We start from the raw sequence: 22,128 nt of genomic DNA on the forward strand, positions 1-22,128 counted from the left end.
CTGTTCTGTTTGGGGCGCCTAATCGTTTCAGGAGCCAGAGTGCTCCAAGGCACGTGTGTTTCTAGAGCCTAGAAGGCTCCCACAAGTGCCATATTTGTCCTGAGGGCCACTGAGAGCTCATGTCGCATTTTCCCTACTTCACAGCTGCCCAGCAAGTAGTGGGCAACTGCACCGTTTAGGTATTTCATTTTTAGAGACATGCTTTTGTACCCAGGAGTGAGACGCACTCCTTTGCCCCATCTTTACCTGCACAGCTGCACAGCGCTTCGTGCCAGCTGCAACGTTTAGGCCCCACATTTAAGATTCCCAGCTGCCCAGCAAGTAGTGGGCAGCTGCAACGTTTAGGTTTTGTGCAGTGGCGCACCCTTGACCTTCACTGCCTAGGCAGCAGCCCTGACTCTGTGGACATAGGGCATTTGAGCCCCCTATTTGAGATGGCCAGTGGGATATTTACATTTATAGGGCGCCAGGCCCTAAGGTGATTTATGTGCTAATGCTTTTGGTGCTAGGAAATGTATTGTGTATAGTATGTTTTGCGCACCTTGTTCTATACCTCTAAATGTGTTTCATGATTAGGAGGTTGTTTTGCCTAGTATGGTTTATGCTAGCGAGTTTGTTGTACCTGCGTGATCTATGCCTAGGGTGATTAGTATTGCGTAGTGTGTTCCTACCTTTTACCAGTGGTTACTGGTGGTGTTCTACAATTGTTATTTTGTGCTACAGTTATTCTATGTGCTACATCTACTATTTCTACCTACCAAGTGCTGATTCTGACAGTGGCCCTGTCATGTGTAAATAATCCCCTGGTAATACTGCCCAGTGCCAGTTGGCACAGTGTATATGTGCGATTATGATCTAATGTGTTTATGGTAATACAAAGGCTATTTTTATATATAACCTTGTGTGGAGTTCCTTTTTGTGGTGTGCCTAGTGTGTTGCTGCTGTGTGTTTCCTTTTTGTGGTGTGCCTAGTGTGTTGCTGCTGTGTGTGTGTGTTGCGCAAACGCTTTACACATCGCCTCCGGGATAAGTCTGACTGCTCGTGCCAAGCTACCAAGGGGGTGAGCAGAGGTTATCTTGGCGTGTGACTCACTTGCCCTGACTAGACTGGTGGTCTCTGCCTGGCTTTGGCGCAACCCTTAGCTAACCGGAGATCCCATTTCTAACAGTGATGTTTCAGCACTTCATCACATCCATTATATCAAAAACATACTGAGTGCTTGCTGGTTGGAGCAGCCATTCTGTACTGTTTGACCACTGCATTAGGGCCTGTATGCCACCCGCAAACCCATTTCACCTCCCTAGATCTAGTTAAGGCTAAGGGTGGGTGATGCGGTCAAACTCCGCCACGCGACGGAAAAGGAAAGGGGGCAGAGAAAGAATCGGGAGTGGGTGAGACAGCAAGACACACAGGCCTGCGGTGACTGTGTAAGAGAGGGCGAGAGAGGGGAGAGGGTGACTGAGGGAATAGAAAGGGGTGGGGTGGAGAGACAGAAAGAGAGGGCGGTTGGAAGATGTAGGGATGAGGAGGACGTAGAGGGGAAGACGGCGAGAGGTAATGGTGAGGTGGGAAGAAATATTTACAAACAGAGAAGCAGAGGAAATAGTGAAGGACATGCGGGGCAGTTTGAGAGAGGGGAAAAAGGGGTAGAGGGCAAGAAACACGGAGACAGAGCGAAAGGTTGCACGTCAGTGGAGAGAGAGAGAAAAAAACACGCTCTCAGCTTTGGCAAAGGCAACCACTTGCTTATAATTGCATCGCGCTTTCACTTTAAGTGAAAACGTGATGCAATTATAATGCAAAAATAAACGTGGCTGCCTTCTTTGGCAAAGCCGAGTGATAACAAAAAAAGTGCATAGCGGCTATTTAGGGGCCACTGTGTCCTGCCGCTAGTAAAAGATGCAATCCTGGTGGGCGGGGCCAAAAGGAAACAGGGTGGTAACCAGGATGGACGAAAAACCCTCCTGGACAATCAAAACACCCGGTTTTGCATAATTGGTGACACAAAATGATGCGCACCAATGCAAAACACGGGCGGAGCTGGGACATGGCTTCTTGGAATTGATTCCAAGAAGCCCTCGTAGGACGAGCAGCGCATGCGCTCACAGGAAGGAACTGAAGTCACACCTGTACTGGCTAAACTGCCTCTGGTCATTAGATGTTGTGCTGAATGCTAAGCAGTTGGATCCAAAGCAGGATGGGCTGCCATGATCAATCCGTGCCCCTGTTACATAATTCTAAAAGATTCTGGTTTCCAGCCTTTCACTCACTTACCACCTTGCTCTTGGATATCTACCTCCCTGTCTATTGACTCCTTCCCTACTGGTCTGGAGTGCCTCCTTCAATTGGAGTGCCTCCTTCAATTGGACTAACTGCTGCTCCAGCTACACTAGTGGTGCAGTCTTCATCCAGGAGAACGCACGTCTCCAGACCAGCAAATGCTTCACTGGATACCTAATGCTAGAAGGACAATATTCAAGGCCCTCCTCATTGTCCACAGAGCCACCCAAGGAAAAAGACCGCCCTCCCAACAAGTTATATCCAAGCAATTAAAAATAAACAGAACACTGCTCCCCAGGCTTGCACCACTTAACATACCACCTTACCATAAGAAATCCATAGGAGACACTGCTTTCTTAGTACTCTGTACACGGCACCAAGCTCTGGAACTCAGTACCTGTCAGCATTAGAAGCACGTAGCAGCATATGCACTTCCGAAGACAGTTGAACATATGGCTACTTCCAAGATAACTGAACCACCTCATATCCTGGCAACAAAGCCCAGATAGACAGTCGTACCCTCAAGTGCAATCTTCACCTTACAACCGCCAGATTAGAAACAATAAAACTGCTTTTGACATGCAGGTAAGCAAGAAAGGCTCGACCTATGGCTCGGCAAGGGATTATATAATTATACAATTTCAGTTATAACATTAATGACCCACAATAATACTAAGACCATAATACGCAGCGGTCAGCAGCCATTTTTAACTTACACCTCTTGCATTCATAGAAGACATATCTTCTACAAGGGTGGTCCATCACCAGTACTGTACAGTAAAAAAAAAAACAGCCGTCACCAAATAAACAGGCACAGGATAACTGAAGAGATCGGTCACAGACTGCGGGACAATTTGGCGGCCTTTAATCTAGTCCACCACTTCAGGTCCCAAATATCTATACACTCCCCGCTTCTTTACATCATACACAGCTACTCGGACATGAAACGTCAGCTCAGGATCACAACTATACACAAAGTCTCAGATTGGGCAACTCACTGCTATAACCAGCTAAGCAAACTATAATCATAAGAAATACCATAAAGGGTCTCGCGGCACTGTTCAAAGCTGCCAGCTTACTGAAAGCCATAAGACTGATCCCGTGCCTCTTAAACTACATCATCCACCACACTGCCAGGCGCAGTGTCTCATAACATGATAATCGCACCTCAGTGGTCCTCACTCATGACATGGAAACACTTCCCACAAAGGATCACAAAACACAGACAACCACACACCCTACATGGTGTAGCTTGCTACACATTTAGCCAAGTGCTTCAATGCCCCACATAGGGGTAGTAAGTGCCATATAAATGATGCAATGGAATACAAGTACCGGCTACGCTCATCATTACCACCCTTACTTTCGCCAGTGTTTAAATAAGGCGTAACCCAAAGACCTTGATGGTCACCTGTCTATGCTGCTATATCAAAATCAATGTAAAATACTCTGTTATCCTCTGATATACTAAGGGTGCACGTCCAGAATGGAGGGGAGTGGAATCCCTCCACAATTTTACTAACAGGATACTTTGGTTAACGGTTCACGAGTACATAACTTATTTAAGCAACTTCAGCATTCCTAAATTTCTGTCTACTTGTCTAACAGAGAAAATAAATATGTGCTTTAATAAAACGTTTTGCACTTTTATGGATATATTATCAGCATAAAATGAGCGATGTTGCTCTTCTGCAAATATACTGATGTCTTTAACTTTGAAAGAAAAAAAAAAACCTTAACGGGACCCGTTTAGAAACGCATTAAATTAGCTATGTGGGAAGGAGTAGCCCCCGAAAGACACTTTTGCTGCTGTGTTACAGGTATGTACCTTTCAGACGATGCAAATGATTATTATAAATGCATGCTTTATTCTTGTATTGATTAAAACATCAATTGCTTTGCTTTTACAAGGACATACAACTAGAGTGACTAAGTAATTTAGATATGAATTATACAGTGTTTACATTTACTGTCACATATAACATATAGTAATGTTTATATCTTAGATTGGTTAATGCCCATTAAAATGAAGGGTATGAGAGGGCTGTGATTTCTCTTCCTGCGACATTGTTTCCTTGGTCATCACTCCATGTGACATCAATGTGTACGCTAATTATTCGCAGCACTTGGAGCTTGTATATTAACAGAAAACTGCAGAAAAAGGGCAGGATATAATCAAATGTAATCAAAAACATTCCTCCACAATGCCCAGAAGCACAAAGAATGCCACTTTACCATAATGTGCCCAGTTTTGGAGGCAACATCTGGAATAGCACGTTGAGCTCTAGAAGCATTCTCTAGATCTGTGTATGGCCAATTCTGAAGGAAAAGTTACTTAATTAGATTTGTGGTGAGTACATAGTCTTACAGGAGATTCCTCACCTTATGGACGAACTCTCTTTCCAGGCTTCAGACTGGTCTGGAAAAGGTTTTTCCCCAGCAATGTCTCACCACCGTCACTAGGTGGCTCTATGCGGTTTCAGCTGTGACTCTGCCGTTGGACATTGATATTAGGGGAAACCAGCGCACTGGTGTCAGTTCCCAATACTTTTTCCAAGCTCAAGCAAGGTGTGGAGAGAGGAAGAGAGAGCAATAGCAGTGACAAATGCAACATATATATATTTGCATGCTATGGGGTCTTGTTATACAGGACACCAACTAATCATGGGAGGATGGAAGGCAGTGAGGAAACTGCAAGGTTATATGTACACACCAGAAACATAATTACCAAAGGGAAGATATTATTATTCTGATGGATGCATTTTCCCGCAGTCTTTTTATCTTATGAATGAGCGACAAAGCAATATCTTGCTGTGAGATGTGAGTGAGTAATGCCGGTAAAGCAAGGAAGTCATGCAATACAGCTTAGGTGAAGTACCCATCACTATGTGCCTGAGACACCGTGTAGTAGTGCTGGATGAAAATATGCAACAATGACCATGTAGGTGCCCATCATGTTGTGGAAATGGGACACACCTGGAAAGAGCTGTGAAGAGAGCAATAGCCCTTGTGAAATGGGCATAACTGCCCTCCAGGGGATTCTTCTTACTTAAGGCATAGCAGATATTTATTCAGACGAGGGATCAATGCAAAATGGTGCGTTTATTAAGAGCCTTGCCCTTCGTAGCTCCAGCGTAGCTCACAAAGAGCGGCTGATCCATGCATCGATGTAATATGGCACTACACATCTGGGGTGCAGTCTATGCGGTCACTCCTCCTTGGCTGAATATGAAGGAATAAAAACGGACTGGCTTATACAAATGCATAAACCACCTTGGGTAAAAAGCTTGGGTTCGTGAAAGGATCAAATTATCTAGGGATATGACTGTGAATTGCCACCAACAAAACTGTCTTCATGGAAAGAACACAAACCAGGCAATTGTGCATCAGCTTGAATGAGCATGCAATCAAAGCGAACGCAAAACTCAAATCCCACTTAGGAACAATAAAAGGAGTGAGTAGAAACAAGTAAAAGCAAACCTTTTAGCAAACACACCACTAGTGGTGATCTAAACAGGAAGGTTGCTTGGGAAGACGGACGAAGGCACTGCTCAATCTCCACAACATTCTAGGGTGGAAGACCTGACCCTCCTGTGAAAGCAGGTCCGCTCTGTATGGAAGAAACGGCTGAATGCAGAGATCAAAGAGATCATCATATCACAATCCTTGCTGCCAAGTCTGAATTAGCTGTGCGCAATACTACCACCCCATCTGCAGAGCTTTTGACAAAAGTGGTATTGGTAGAAATGTGTGAAGTAGACCCAGAGACTGCTTAAAACGGAAAGTCTCCCAGGGAACCATTCACAAGTGCATGGCACTGAAAAGAGGACACTCTCTGTTCACGGCTGTGGCAAAGAGATCCACAAATGGAAGATTCAGTCCGGCTAAGATCACCTTCATTATTTCGGGGTGCAACTCCTGGTCTTCCATTAAGTAACAACTGAGATCATATTTGACCATGACACACTGAAACAAAGAATCTATGAAGCCGGCATAGCGGGAACTGCTCTAGACTGGATTGCGTCCTACCTTTAAAGCAGAACTAATGTCATCCACACCCACCTTTCTCATCCAAACCATACTCCACAAAAGCAGGGGTCCCTCAAGGTTCTATCATCTCGCCCGTGCTTTTCAACATCTACAGTAAGTCATTACTGGTACTGATCAATCAATTTCACCTCACGTGCTATAACTATGCAGATGACGCGCACATATTCCTTCAACTGGAATGCCCCAAAGACAATGAAAAATCCCCAATTTTCAGTTGTCTCACAGCTGTGGATCAGTGGATGATTTGGAGCCATCTCACATTGAATGCTTCAAAAACGGAAATACTCATGTGTGGCGAAAGGAAACATTACGACCCGCTTGCGGCCTGGCGAACTGGGATCACCGCCTAAAGTATCGAAGGAAGTAAGAAACTTCGGAATGACCATGGACTCCAAGCGGACGATGAATGCCCAAGTGGACAAATTAGCAAGGTCAAGCTTTGTCACTAAAAAAACGCTGCAGCAAATTTTCCCTCATTTGGGATTTCCACCCAAGGTCCAAGCTACCATCTCCCTTGTTCTGTCCAAACTCGATTACCCCAATAGCCTATACTACAGATCACCTTTAACGACAAAGAAAAGACAACAACAGATTCAGAACTTGGCTGCCAGACTACTCTTGCATATCAAATCGCGAGACCACATCTCACCTGCCTTGAAAGCCCTGCAATGGTTACCGGTTGCCAGAGATCCACGTTCAAGCTACTTTGTATCACCCACACAGCAATACATGGAATGGGACCAGTTTTCATCAGGAATAAAATCCCCAAACACATTCAACACTTGAACCTACGCTCTAAAGGGGCATCACGCCTCAAAATCCAAAGATACAAGAAAAAAAACATGGGTGGCACATCCTTCTCTGGTCAAGTAACCAAACTCTGGAACTCTTTACCCCCAACATAAGATCTACCGACAGCCACCTTATCTTCAGAAAACTATTCAAGAATTGTCTCTTCCCCATATAAGCACCATAAGCAAAGAGAAATTTACAGCATATTCCTCTGTATATAAGCATTTATTTTCACTTTAGATATGTACCTATCTCTGTGTATTGCTTTGTATAAACATGTAGAATAATTATGTTGTTGTAAATAAATAAATACATTAAAAAAAAAACATCATCTTTGGTCTACATGTACTTACTTCCGTTGGGCATCTATGTACCTTCCATGTACTTGGATCTGTGTGTCTGCTAACTTTCACCTGAAAAAGCATATCCAATGCACTACCCTATTTCTCATCCTGTACCTCTATCAATATCTTTAATCTATATATACTTACCTCCTCTATGCATCTATATACTTTCAATGTACTTATGGATCTATATATTTATCCCGTTCTTCTAATTTAGCATTTCAAATGCACTACCCTATTTCTCAGCCTATACTTCTCTCAATATATCCTCTGACACAACCTTCCGACTCATCTCAAACTTTTCTACTACTGTTTCTAAAGCACTACCCTATCTCTCACCCTATACATATATCAATATATCCTCTACATCCACTCTCTCATTTATCCCAAACCCGTACCACTACTATAATCCCCAAAATAACCCTTTCTAGACTCTCTACTACTCTACCCCTCCTTGCATCATCGGACACCTCTTTTTACTATACCCATCCCCCAAAACAAACCTTTATAAAATCTTCCCTCTGTCTCTTCCCCTCAAAAACCCCTTTTACATATCCAAAAGCCTCCTCCTACTGCTATGGCCTTAAAACAAAGAAAAGAAGAAAAAAAAAGAAATCTCACTCTTCTGTCCCTCCACTATCCTTTTCAATCAAAATAACAGATTAACATGTTCACTTCTCAATTTCCATATTCCACTATACTAATTCACCACTAATCCTTTATGGGTTCCAGAGTAGCGTACTACTCGCCAATGAAGCACCTCAAAACCCCATCAAGGGGTAGCAAGCACTATATAAATAAAAACCTCTTTCCCTCTTCTATCCCGCAACCTACCCTTCTCACTCCAAATAACTGAATAACATATCCACCACTCAAATTACTTCATACTTCACTATACTAATTTTTTCAACACTAATGCTTTATGGGTACCAGAGTAGCGTCCTATTTGCCAGAAAAGCTCTTCAACCCCCATCATGGGTAACAGGTGCTACATGAATGCAAACCTTTCTTCCCTTTTATCCCTCCGCTACCCTTCTCACTCCAAATAACTGACTAATGGATATTAGTCAGTTATTTGGACAATGTGTGTCCACAGTAATCTGTGTGGATACCACACAGATTACTTTCCTATTTCACCATACTAATTCAGCACTAGTCCTTTATGGGTTTCCAGAGGAGCGTGCTTCAAGATTTTGCTATCTTTCCGAATCCTAATCCAAATACCTGACTAACCTATAACTGACTAACCTATCCACCACTTAAAATTTACTTGCATGTTTCACTATACTAATTCAACACTAATCCTCTATGGGTCCCGGAGTAGGGTGCTACTCGCCGAAAAAGCGATTAGACGCCTCGTCAGGGGTAGTAAGCGCTATATAAATACAATACAATACAATATGTCCTTACATTGAGGAAGCCTGCAAGATGAGCTGCTACCGGGAGGATTCCCTGTCAGTGTGGCAAAAGCCACAGGCTAAATTGCGTAACATTAGGTCCAGGAGCAAAAAGCTACCCTCCCATTTGATACAATAGATAATAGTGGTGCTGTCCAACAGAAACTGATGTTGCTCCCCAGGTGGAAATAAGTAATGCCTTGATTGCAAGATGGACTGCCCAAAACTCAAGCACATTATTGTGCAAGCATTGCTCCCATGCAGGCTAAGGGTACTGCGCCATCAAGTAGGCCAGATGGAAAACCAAGCAAACAAAGAGGCATCAGTAATCATGGTAACTAGAGCCTGCAGATGGCTGAAAGGACTGAGAATTCATGAAATTTTGGTTACATATAGCATATTTACTGTATGCATGTTGCTTCCCCTGCAGCTATTTTGTATTATTTTTTTTTTAAACTAGCTTTTTTGGACCAATGTATTAATTCATTACATACTTTTATCACGAATACTTTTTTTGGTGTATTAATGAAGATCCAGTGCTCAAACTTTAGTGAATTGGGGTGCGGTGATAAGGGAGCAAGAAAGAACATGCATCACACATAAAAAGAAATAGGATTCTTAAGGTAAATCTATACAATATACAGGAGTCTATTTAGGTCTACTGTCGACATCATTTCGACCTCTTGTAATACAAGGTCATTATTAGGACAGGGCGTGAGCACCGGATATCTAGAAATGTAAAACCATGTATGAGAATCATGGAAGGCGAATCTGGGCTTGAACGGGTAAGTGAGAGTGAAGTGTTTCAGCTGGCCCAGGGAGAAGGAGGAAGGAAAGCAGGAGTCAATCCAGGAGGGTACTTCCGTCAGGGAGCTATGAAGTGGAAGTCAAGGGCATTTGACTTAGTATTTTAGCATTACTTATATTTCACAGTAATTATTCAATCTCCCCCTCTTTGCTTAATTCTAATTAACTCAGCGCAACTTGTACTTCACAGTAATTGTAGCCCCATGTTACGGGCCTATTCATTTGGGTCAATTCAAGCTACAGCCTTGTTTGAATCATATTAATCAAGCGCCACTTGTATCTTCCAGTAATTGATGACAAGTTGAAACAATTCACTCTCAGAATTATTATATTTTTGTCATTTTTCTGTCATTTTAATAACATTTTACTCAAGTTTTCTAATTCATTCTGGGATTTTTATTGTTTTACATTTCGACTTCATTATTGTCTTAGTACTGCACAAATACTTTACACATTGCCTTTAAGTTAGGCCTGTCTGCTCTGTGCCATAGAATTACTACTCGAGGTAGGTACTTACCCCGCCTTCAGGAAATAACCCAATTTCTTACACACCTGATAACACTACTACCTAAAGTTTCAATGTCAGTCACTTGTATTCTCCTTCAAAAACCTTTGGGAAAAAATGTATAATGTTGGCAAAATCTGGGGAGGATCTAGCATTAAATGCTCAACTGCTTAGGAAGGAAAAACTCTGACTTCCTCAGCTTCAATATCTCTATTTTTGCTCGTTTCTGCATAATAAAAGACTTTAAGTGGGCTTGTAGTCATTTTTCTTCCTCAGGACACCAATCTAAAGGTTGCACAGGCAAAGATGAATAGAACGGGTGCCTTGCTCATGAGCCGCGAAATTCTCCTGATGCTGGAGCCAATTTAACCTCAGGAACAACAGAAGGTTCCTCATCCACCATCTGGGAAGTGGCACTAACTGGATGCATGGGCCAAGGAGGCACAAGATCTGCAGAACTGAGGTCAGACGGAGCTAGAAATCTCAGAATCACCTATCAAATATCTGCAACCCTCTGTGGGGGAAAAAGTACTTCTTGTGGGACTTGTCCAGTAGCCGCCCAATGAAGGTCTGCCCCTGCCTAAGAGAGAGGTGAGACTTTTGGCTGCGGACAGTAAAGCCATAGTCATCGAGGGTGTCCGCTGAAGGTGGTCACTGAACAGTGCTGGGGACTCCAATTTCACTAGCCAGTCATACAAGTATAGAAATACATGGACTCCTGACCATCGTAGTGAAACAAACACAACTGCCTGCACTTTCCTAAAGACGTGTAACATACTTGTCAGTTTGAACAGTAGATGCATGTACTGGAGTAACATCTGAGTAGGAAGAAAAACTGCAAGATAAAAAAAGGCAACTTGGAGATGCAAGGATGCCAACCAATCTCCATCCCTCAAGGCTATTAAGACTTGCCCAAAGTACAGCATCTGAGACTTGTCCTTCCAAACGAAAAGTTCTGAAGACTTCTTTGGTACCAAGATATAAAGGGACTAGAACCCTGAGCCCCTTTCTTCCTTAGGCACCATCTCAATGGACCCTTTTTGTTCAGCAGGGCAAGGACTTCCACCCCAAAATTGAGGTGCTTCTTCGAGCTCTTTCTGGTGATCACATGAAATAAACAACTGCACTGTCAATCCAGACCTAAAAAGAGCAAATTTAGATGCCCTGACATGCAATACATTTATTGAAATTGTTGAACAAATACATATACACAGTGGCAGCAGCAAATACCATGGTACTGAATTACAACCTAATTTATATACTCGTGTGGTACAAAATATGTTGCTTTTATTTCAAGATTGAGATGAAAAAAGTTAATAAATGGAAGATAACCTAACAGTACATCACCAGAAAAGCTACTCAAGCCAAGAGCCTCTTGCAACCTTTCTACAAAGAAAAGGCTGCTACACAAACATACCCAATCAGGGCAAAATGATACACAGCTGCTACACAGGCTACCCAAATCAGTGCAAACAAAACCCCACATGCTGCGCAAGACTACAGCACACCAAAACCAAATGCTACATTGATATGCATCCAATAACAGCTACACAGATACCAGAGTAATGTAAACCAAATTCTAGATGCTACACAAGAATACTGGACACCCAATGCAAGCTGCAATACAGCCATGTGAGACTTCACCTAATCCCAGCAGCTACACAGATACCAAATTAGAACAAACCAAAACCCAGCTGCTACACAAGACTACTGCACACCCAAAACCAGCTGCTATACAGTCATGCGAGACTTCCCCTAATCCAAGCTGCTACACAAATACCAGAGTAATACAAACCAAAACCTGGCTATTACACAACACTTCTGCGTACCCTATGCAAACTGCTATACAGCCATGCGAGACTTCACCTAATCCCAGCTGCTACACAGAATGCAAAGCAAAACCAAGCTGTTACACAAGACTACTGCACACCTAAAACCCGTTGCTATACAGCCATGCGAGACTTCACCACCTAATTCCAGCTGTTACACAAGACTACCGCACACCTAAAACCAGTTCCTATACAGCCATGCGAGACTTCACCACCTAATTCCAGCTGTTACACAAGACTACCGCACACCTAAAACCAGTTGCTATACAGCCATGCGAGACTTCACCACCTATCGAAGCTGCTACAGATACCAGAGCAATGTAAAGCAAACCACAGCTTTTACACAAGACTACTGCACAGCCAAAACCAGCTGCTGTACAGCCATGCAAGACTTCACCTAGTCCCTGCTGCTACAGATACCTGGATCCTGTGAAGTCTGGCGGATCTGGATCTCAATGATATGGCTTACAGGTCGGCTATATCTCCGGGTCACCTACCGGTGGAAGGTCTGACAGTAAGGCAACATCCACCAGTCTGCAAACTTTTGAGAGGTATCAGACTATCTCTTTCCCTTAAATCAAGGGCTTCTGCTTTGTGCGGTGTCAACTGTGTTCTTAACCTCTTCCTGGCATGGGCTCATAATAAATATCTGAGCAGGGCGTAATTATCTGGTAAATTGCCTATGTTACTGTACATGGTGTCTTGCAGACACGTGTCTGATATCAGAGCATTGGAGCTCACAGGCAGAATGTACACCCCGGACGAAGTCACCTTCACCATATCTAGGCCTACTAAAATGCATACTAGAGTGATCTCTGACCCGGTCTTTGCAGACTATCCCAAATCGAACGTGGTGGGATGCATGTAGGCCTATGGGGAGGCTACTGAGGAATTTGCCCCATGGGAGAACAGCAACTTCTGATTGCCTTAAGGAAATCTTTCAAAGCAGTTTCATCAACCACCATAGCGAGATGGGTTTGCTGGGTCATGCAGAAGGCAGGAATTGACATTAACAAATTCGGGGCTCACTCAGCAAGATGAGCAATGGTGTCCAAGGCATTATGGGTTGAGATAAGACTGGAAGACAATATGACTACACCAGACTGGTACTCGAGGACATAATGAATGCAGCAGACTGGTCCTTGGAGTCCATATTTAAGAGGTTTTACTTCAAACCTGTGGTGCACATTGCCTCTTTTGTGGTAAGTAAGCTTTAAACCTGCATAATCCTTGCCTCCGGTCCCGGTATAGAATGAATACTTTCCTAGCAATCGGTAAGGAAAGTTTCAATTCTATTCAGGACTCTGAGGCAAGTATCCCACCCACACATCCTAGGTGATGTGCTCCCGCCCTCAATGATGGGATATGCCAGTGGCAATTTTGCTCATTGTAGAGTTAGTAAAACACATCTTATAATATGTTCAAGCATGTTGTAGAGATATTAATGATGGACGCTTCAGTTTTAAAGAGTAGTGTCTGATCACAGCAGGATGGTGGGCAATCACCGGACACTCCAGCGTGTAGTGACTGTAGAGGTCAAACAGTCATAGGCGAGGAGCTCCTCTTCCAACCAGTCGGACATTTGTAACAATATCCAGGTAATATTGAGAGGAACAGCTTAAAATTGGGTTTCTGGGGGTTGGGACTGTGTATATACTAGTTGTGGGTATGTCCAACTGTTAAATAGTTTAAGTGGAATATTTGCTCATTAAGTTGGTCCCTTCTTCCTCTTCAGTGGACCTGCTGACCAACATTATTTATCAAGAACATAGCTAATATTGTACAGCCGGCCCATGCATAGATTATCTGTTATAGCTTTACTTCTGGGCCAGTGCCAGCTACATTGTAATTAGTAGCTGTGACTTCACTAGTTTGCCAATCTCTAAGCTCCCTTTAATTACTAAGATCATGGGAGGTATTTTGTATGAACAACTGCTGAAACTCCTGGAGATACATTGCGTCACTGATACCAACCAGCTGCGATGCAGGGTGGTGCATGGGGTGGCCCTGCTAGAGATCACTGACTGGCTCTGATGAACCTGAAATTTGTGTTTGACAGGAGTATTTCGTCAGCTACTAGATGTGCAGCTCCTCAGGGTTCAGCACTTTTCCCACCTTTGTTCAGCCTGTATAAGGAACAGTTGGCTGAGATACATGGATATAAATTTCGAGATGTATACAGACTATACCCAGTTTAAGGTAAGGAAAAGCGGGTTCAACTGCAGGCTGCCAGGTGAATATCCAGGGGTGGGTGAGATGAAAGCAAGCAAACCCTAAGGGGGGGGGGGGGTTGAGGGGGGGACAAGGATGTGGTTGTATACACATGGAAAACCACTTTTGTGTCTTTTGCATCAGCCTCCTGGATCCGGTCATTTTTCTATTCCATTTTTGGGAAGATATTAGAGTCTAGGTAAATTTTGATTGATCACAAATGCCAGAGTAATACAAACCAAAACCTAGCTATTACACAACACTTCTGCGTACCCTATGCAAACTGCTATACAGCCATGCGAGACTTCACCTAGTCCCAGCTGCTACACAGATTGCAAAGCAAAACCAAGCTGTTACACAAGACTACTGCACACCTAAAACCTGTTGCTATACAGCCATGCGAGACTTCACCATCTAATTCCAGCCAACAATTACCACCTTCAGCTAGAACTAGAAGAGCAAGCTACTCCTCTTCGGTAACACTCTTTCTAATAGATTCCTCACCATTTAGACTATTACCCAGGCACCAGACTAATTCCGTAAACTTTTAATAGCAGTGCTCCTGTGCTCTGCTAGGTGGCACCTTGCAGCTCTGCACTGACTTCGTTCTGCCAATTAAGTGAAGGAACGGAGCCGCATACAAGTGCCACCCCAGCGTGCGGACATCAGTTCTTTTTTTTTTTGCACCTTTGAACGTGGGTTGGGAGCTCTGCTCCCAATTCAGTCAGTCTTACGATGAATCTCTGCAAAATAAATCTAGTATGTAAGGGAACAATGTCGGCTGTCCTCACCAACAACTACAGGTTTCAAACCATGGAGTGACTGAAGAAAACAGAGGTCGAAAATGGATCCACGCAAGGTGTGTCTTTGGGCTCGAGGCACGACTAAGTCATGCAAGGAGTGTGCTCTCATACACCCGAACGTGATCCAAGCCTGTTAACTGAAACTGTATGTTGCCACACACTGGAAGAAGTCACAGATCTCATGTAAGATCCACTCTAGCCTAAGTCCAGGGCGCGGTCCCCCTTCTGCTCGGGGCAGCTCCTGTGAGAAGTCTTGTTTGCAGTCAAAGTTCCACTGTAAGTTAAAGTCCAAGTGGAAATAGCAAAGTGAAGTAGGACTCAACCCCATCCCGCCACTCTCTATCAATAGAGAAGTCGTGAGGGCATCAAGGTGCCACCCGATCTTGCTCCTGGTTTTCAACTTGGGAGCCAATTAAGCGGTTTATTCCAATGAGCCCCAAGTTCCCTGGACCATCAGCGACACCACAGCAGGTTGAGGCATTTAAGGAGGCCATGCTGTGTATTTTTTTGCACTCTTGCTGGTCCCTCTGGTGCGTTTTCAGTCCACTAAGATACACAGGGATCCTTGGGAATATTCTGCAGATGAGGAATCTGAGGTTTGACGTATCCATCCGAAACATCTTGCACTCTCTGGATACCCAATACCCACATAGCTGTGAGCATGGGCATCTTTTTGTTGAGGACTTGTAATTACAATTCCTTGCATGTATGTTGCACTGACTTAGTCACTGCAAGTTTGTGATATACACGTAAATTAGGCACAATGGTCCACATCTTTCCAGAAGTGGTACAACATTAATGACAGCTTGGTAGTAGTTGCATAAAATAAGATCTTTATCACGGCCCATAATGACATTCAGCCATCTAAGCTACTGTATTTAAAAAAACTTGAAGGGTCTGAACTGCACATTGAACTAGACTTTAGAATGCAATACAAGCTAATGTACGAGGTATCTATGAACATAATACCGAGCAACCTAATGCAGTTTAAATTATATAAAGTGACACAGTTTCTACAAAAGGCCTTTTGAGGTAACATAACACATCATTTTACCCAATGAAGAAGGGGTAGCTGCACCGTGCATTTGGCTCTAGGCTTGCCCGGATGAAGAATGTAGGGTGTTATTGCCCACTTCTACGGATCGAACACCTTGCATAAGCAATATTCACAATTGAAATGCAAACGTTTCTTTCTACTTGACAAAACTTCAGTATTGTTCTTATAAAAAAGAAAGTGAAAGAGAGGACCAATCTGTAGGAGAGAAAAGGCAAAATGGAGAGAAGTGCTCTAAACGTCTTACCTCTATCGTGGGGTCATATTCATCTACAAAGTGGTTTTGAATTAGTTGAATGGTCAGAGCGCTCTTCCCAACACCACCTGCTCCCACCACCACCAGCTTGTACTCCGTCATCTTCGAAGGCTGCCTTCGGGATCACTCTGCAGGAAGAGACACATCAGTCAGAAAAGTATACAGGTGCAGCAACATCACTGGTATATGGCAAGGCTTAATGAGAGGCAGTAGCAGATGGAATGCTCCAAATGAGGCAACCCAACTTCTGAAACACCGCAATCCTATAGTAGACACGCTCCTCAGAACAGTTCCTACACCACACACCTGTACCACTATTCTTCAGCACTAGTTACACTCTGAATGCCTGTAGCAATCAATCAGAGCCCAGATAATTCAATATGTTGTGTCACAATATAATGTAGTGGCGAGGCATATTTGTATGGCAGCAGCTGCACCAAGGATGGTGGATGGGCATGGTCAATGGATGAAATATTAGATTTACAAATGGCACTCTTCATTGCATTGCCGCTGCACTAGAGTGGATTCCCAAATAACAAACTGTAAGATGGTTTACTGGTTAGTCTACATATGAGGCGTCAAGACTAGGAAACAATGCTTGCGCATAAGAAACATGTGATCTTCAGCTGGCAACCAGAGTAGCATTTGCAGAAGGCCTTAGGGCTGGCTCAAGCTGCTGCCCCACATGTAAAAGGCACAACTTGCTTCTGGAAAGCTACCTTAACTAGGGTGAGAGTGCATACACAACCCCTCGGGGAACAGCCAAGAAAATATGTCGCTACTCAGATGCCGTTAAAACTGGATGCAACAACACACTGGAGGATACAACACACTAACAGAAAATGGATGCCATGAAAGTTCACTGACCAGCAGAATTTTTATTATAGTCACAAACAGCAGAGAAATACGACTAAAATTATACGTTTGTCCAGTGGACCAATTTATAGTAGCCATTTTCACAGACTGTGCAATGTTTCTGAAGTGTGGATGGGTAAGGAGTATTGTTTTGTTTGCGCATAAACATAGGATTTGTAGCGAAAGTGATTCTTGACTTGCCTGACTTAATAGCACAACATGATGACTAGCAGGGAGACCTCTCCTCCAAGGCAAAAGATGCAATCTATAGGAAGCCACCGTTTTAAAATGAGGGTTTCCTGTACATAGCCAAATAAACAGTTACTTTCTTCAGAGCCTTGCATTAAATCATGGGGCTATACCCGAAAGAGGTGTTATTGTTAAACATGGTATCACCGTTACAATGGTATTATTCTAAAGCACCAGTTCTTAACCTATGATCCGGGAACTCAGAGTCTGCGACGACTACTCAGGGGGTATGAGACTGCTTAGAATATAAAATAATATTAACAGGTTAATAAGGAGCATATAAATAAAGAAGCACAATTTAAAATTTTGAAACGTTGAGTAAGTGTGAAGGAATCTGAAATTGGAGGCTAAAAATTAAGTTGGTGTCCTCTGATTCATTCATACAAACAGTGCAAATGCATCAAACAGAAGACAGCATGGAAGATTGGCAGCCCGAGTTGAATTTCAGAAAGCCCCAACCTTCGGATTAAATTTTTTTTTATTTGTTTGTGACTTAAATAAAATGTTTCATCATTTGTGTAATTGAGGAATGGTTCTTTCTGTATTTTGGTGTATTGTTTTGAAGTTCAAATCATTAAAAGTGCGTATGCCGGGGTCCACAGCTTCCAGTAATGCCTCAGTGGGGGTCCCAAATACCAATAATGATTCAGTGGAGTTTTCACATTCCAGTAATGAATAAATGGCGGCCCAGAGAAGTCAGACGTTTGAGAACCACTTCCCCAGAGATTAAAAAAAAAAAGTAGGAATAACTTGCGGTAACAGTTACTGCACTTTTTTTCTGACTACGTCTGTATTAACATCAGAATTTTGCTAGTGGTACGTACTCCTCCTTTATCGAGCAGGACCACGTCACTTAAACTACCTCGAGAAATAACAGAAATAACATAGCAGTAATAAACCTTTGGCAAATTTCCGCTAAGGCAGAGGACCGTCGCCTTACTGCTCTGTGAGCAGTAGTAACTAAAATGATAACTACCATATAATCATTTCAGTTTTCCTTTCCCGGGGCGGGGCTGGACTGCCAGAAAAGGGCAGGGGAGGAGTTGTTTGCTCTCTCCAAGGTGTGCAAAGATGATTTGACCAGCCCTCTCGGACTGGCCATACCATCATGCGCACTTTGCATGTTCTGCACCCATTCTGCATTACAGCCTGGGTGCAGAACATGCCCCAGGCTCCCAATCCCTTCCTGAAGGCCGATCCATGGTGCTCAGACCAATCACAGCACTGCATTGCAGCGTTGTGATTTGCTTGGGGAGTCAGGAGCCTGGGTGCTTCGTGTTCCTGCTTCCTGGAGCGAAAGGTGGTGACGAGCGGACAGAGAGGAGGTGGCCGGCCTGAACGCAAGTGGTTTTTTTTTTTGTTTTTTCCCATTTACAACACTCCCCATCCCCCCGCCCGATACCCCGGTAAATAGCGGCCGCCACTGGTCAATAGAAACTAGAACAAGTAGGCATGTGCTCTTAAAAGTGTCCAACTTGATATCTCAACAAGAAAGGTGTACTGTATATACAAGACAAAGCTCCACCGACAAAGATGTATTTCTGTATTCTCATCTGGCACATGTGCTGAGGCTCCCATGTAGGTGCTGATCCTTCAGGTACCATGCTCAAGCTCAGACGTAGACGCGATGGATGGAGACGCCTCCGCGGTTTCTAAGAGGGAAAGAACTGCTCATGCAGATGATCAAGGACCCTGCGTTTGTCCTGTAATAAGCATTCAAATAATCAGTTTTGCTATGCCCAAGTTTAGATTAGCCGACGGAGTACAGTCAATGAGGCGACCACATGGTGGACTTTTGGGAGGGGAGGGAATGCATACAAGCATCCCTCAGAAAAGTTAATGTATCCGCCTCAAAGGAAACCGGACACCCTACCACCCACAAAACACAGGGCCATCAGTTGGACTTCAAGTTTTACAAGTTCGGTTATAGTTTTTATTAGGCAGTGACAGATCTTTTCTGACGCTGGAGCCCAGCAGTGAAGATATGTCCCTAACCGCAACATTTGTTAAAGGCACTGACACAAGCCAATGAAACACAAAGGTGCTGCAGAAAGGTTCACTTCAGAGTGCTTCATCCTTCATCCTGCCCAGATCTTGGACCTGGCCCAGAGCTGCCATCGTACATAATTACAACACATAAGCACAGGATACTGATGCGAAGTTATTAGCACATGCCTCTCCATAACCATAAACCACGTGTTGAGCAAAATAACTCTCTGGTACATTTTTTATTGTTGAGGAAATGTACACAATTGAGAAACTAGTGAAATGATTTACCCAGAGAGAGGAGTCAGGGTGGCCCAGGTTAAACCCAAACTTATGTTTGGAAAATATTTCGAATTGCGGTCAAACATGGATTGCACTATAACAACCCTCAGACTAGTCTGCAGATTTTAGCCATTGTCAGGGCTACAAGGATAACGTGGCTTGGAGGAACAAATAAAGCGCCAAAAAGGACATCTTATAAGGCAAATTCAATAATTGGGTAACATGGTCCAAAACTACTATCTTTAAGTTCTAGTTACATTTACAAACCATTAAGCCTCTGGTCTTGTGGTTTAGGAGGTCACCAGTAACGCTAGATGTAATACAGGACCGTACAACGCAGTTACCAGTTATGTGTTAATGAAAAGAATCCTGGGAGCAAATTTCAACATAACTAACTGTTGGTGATGGAAATGTGCAGCCTACATATCTGCGCCTGAGGCTTACTGTCTTGTCTCTGACCATTTTTAAAACCTATAATTTACCCATCGAGAATACGGTTCCTGTGTGCTTGGCTAGCCCTCACCTCCACAGACTACATCCTCCTCGGGGACCTGAACTTTCACCTAGAGAACAACAACGCCACCAACTCCACCACCCTGATCTACAACCTCGGACTCCGACAACTCGTCACAACACCCCCCCACTCAGCCGGCCACACACTTGAGCCCATCTTCTCCGTAACCTCTCACGTCTCCTTTAACCACACCACCGAACTCCACTGGAGCGACCATCGCTGCATACACTTCACCTTCCGGAAACCACCCCAAACCACCGCACCCAACAGATGCCCCGGCACTGCTGGAGCAAGGTCACTGAAGACCAGCTTTCCACCTCCCTCGCCGGAGCCCACCAACCGACCCAGACAACGCCGCCCGCAACCTCAGACAGTGGACCAACGACTGCGCCAACACTCTCGCCCCGTTCAAGAAACCCTCCAACAGCCACACCAGCAAGAAAGCCAGCTGGTTCACTGAAGACCTCCAGGCCTCCAAGCAAACCTGCCGATAGCTAGAAAAGAAATGGCACCATGAACGGACACCGGACAGCTTTGCAGCCCACAAAAACGCCACCCGCAGACACCACCACCTCATCAGATCCGCCAAAAGGGCCTCCTTCAAAGACCACCTAGACAACAACCCACACAACAGCAAAGAGCTCTTCAACATCGTGAAGGAACTCTCCAACCCCAGCTCTAAAACCAACAACATCATATCCTTGCAAGACCTGTGCGACTCCCTTGCCACCTTCTTCCATCGCAAGATTGCAGACATCTGAGACAGTGGTTGTCGGGGCGGTCGTGGCGTTGAAGCTGAGACCTCCGCCCCCACGTCCACCATCCCCCTGCTCTCCTGGACCAACATAGACAACAACGACACCATCAAAATCATGAACACCATCCACTCCGGATCTCCGTCGGACCCATGCCCACACCACATCTTCAACAAAGCCAGCACCACCATCACCCCCATCACCGGAAAGCCATCAACATCTCCTTCGAGACAGCAACCTCCCGGAGAGCTGGAAGCATGCTAAGATCAATGCCTTACTTAAAAAACCCAAGGCCGACCCCAAGGACCGAAAGAACTTCCGGCCCATCTCCCCGCTCCCGTTCCTGGCGAAGGTTGTTGAGAAGACCGTCAACAGACAACTGACCCGCTACCTCTAGGAGATCAGCATCTTGGACCCGTCTCAGTCTGGGTTCCGCAGCAACCACAGCCCCGAAACTGCCCTTATTGTCCCCACAGATGACATCAGGGCCCTGCTAGACAATGGAGAAACCGCAGCCCTCACCCTCCTGGACTTGTCAGCCACCTTCGACACGGTCTGCCACCGCACCCTACACACACGCCTCCACGATGCTGGGATCCAAGAGAAGGCCCTGGACTGGACCACCTCCTTCCTCTCCGGCAGAACCCAGAGCTTCCGCCTCCCCCCACCTCCTCCCACTCCACTCCGAAGCCACCATGATCATCTGCAGCGTACCCCAGGGCTCATACCTCAGCCCAACACTGTTCAACATCAACATGGCACCGCTCGCCCACGTCACCCGACAGCATTACCTCAACATCTCCTACGCCAAAGACACCCAGCTGATCCTCTCCCTCATCAAGGACCCCCACACCGCCAAAACCAACCTCCACGAAGGAATGAAAGCCATTGCCAAGTGGATGAGGAACAGCCGACTGAAGCTAAACTCTGACAAGACGGAAGTCCTCATCCTCGGATCAACCCCCTCGGCCTGGGACGACTCCTGGTGGCCGACCGCACCGGGAACAGCCCCAACACCCACCGACCACACACACTACCTAGGCTTTATCCTCGACTCTACCCTCTCCATGACAAAGCAGGTAAACGCTGTCTCATCCACCTGCTTCAACACCCTCCACATGCGCCGCAAGATCTACAGGTGGATCCCCACAGAAAGAAG

The 22,128-nt window shown here is 44.6% G+C and overlaps 1 protein-coding gene across 1 annotated transcript in view; it reads right to left on the minus strand.

Moving 5' to 3' along the window:
• Positions 1-22,128, minus strand: part of HRAS (HRas proto-oncogene, GTPase) — a 234,988-nt gene that overhangs the window by 63,341 nt on the left and 149,519 nt on the right. The window contains exon 2 of the mRNA XM_078682839.1: positions 16,320-16,456. Coding sequence (XP_078538965.1) covers positions 16,320-16,430 — 111 coding nt within the window. The 5' untranslated portion in view covers positions 16,431-16,456. The remainder of the gene's footprint in view (positions 1-16,319; positions 16,457-22,128) is intronic.

The sequence above is a fragment of the Lissotriton helveticus genome, chromosome 3_1 (assembly GCF_964261635.1).
Source record: "Lissotriton helveticus chromosome 3_1, aLisHel1.1, whole genome shotgun sequence".
Lineage (NCBI taxonomy): Eukaryota > Metazoa > Chordata > Amphibia > Caudata > Salamandridae > Lissotriton > Lissotriton helveticus.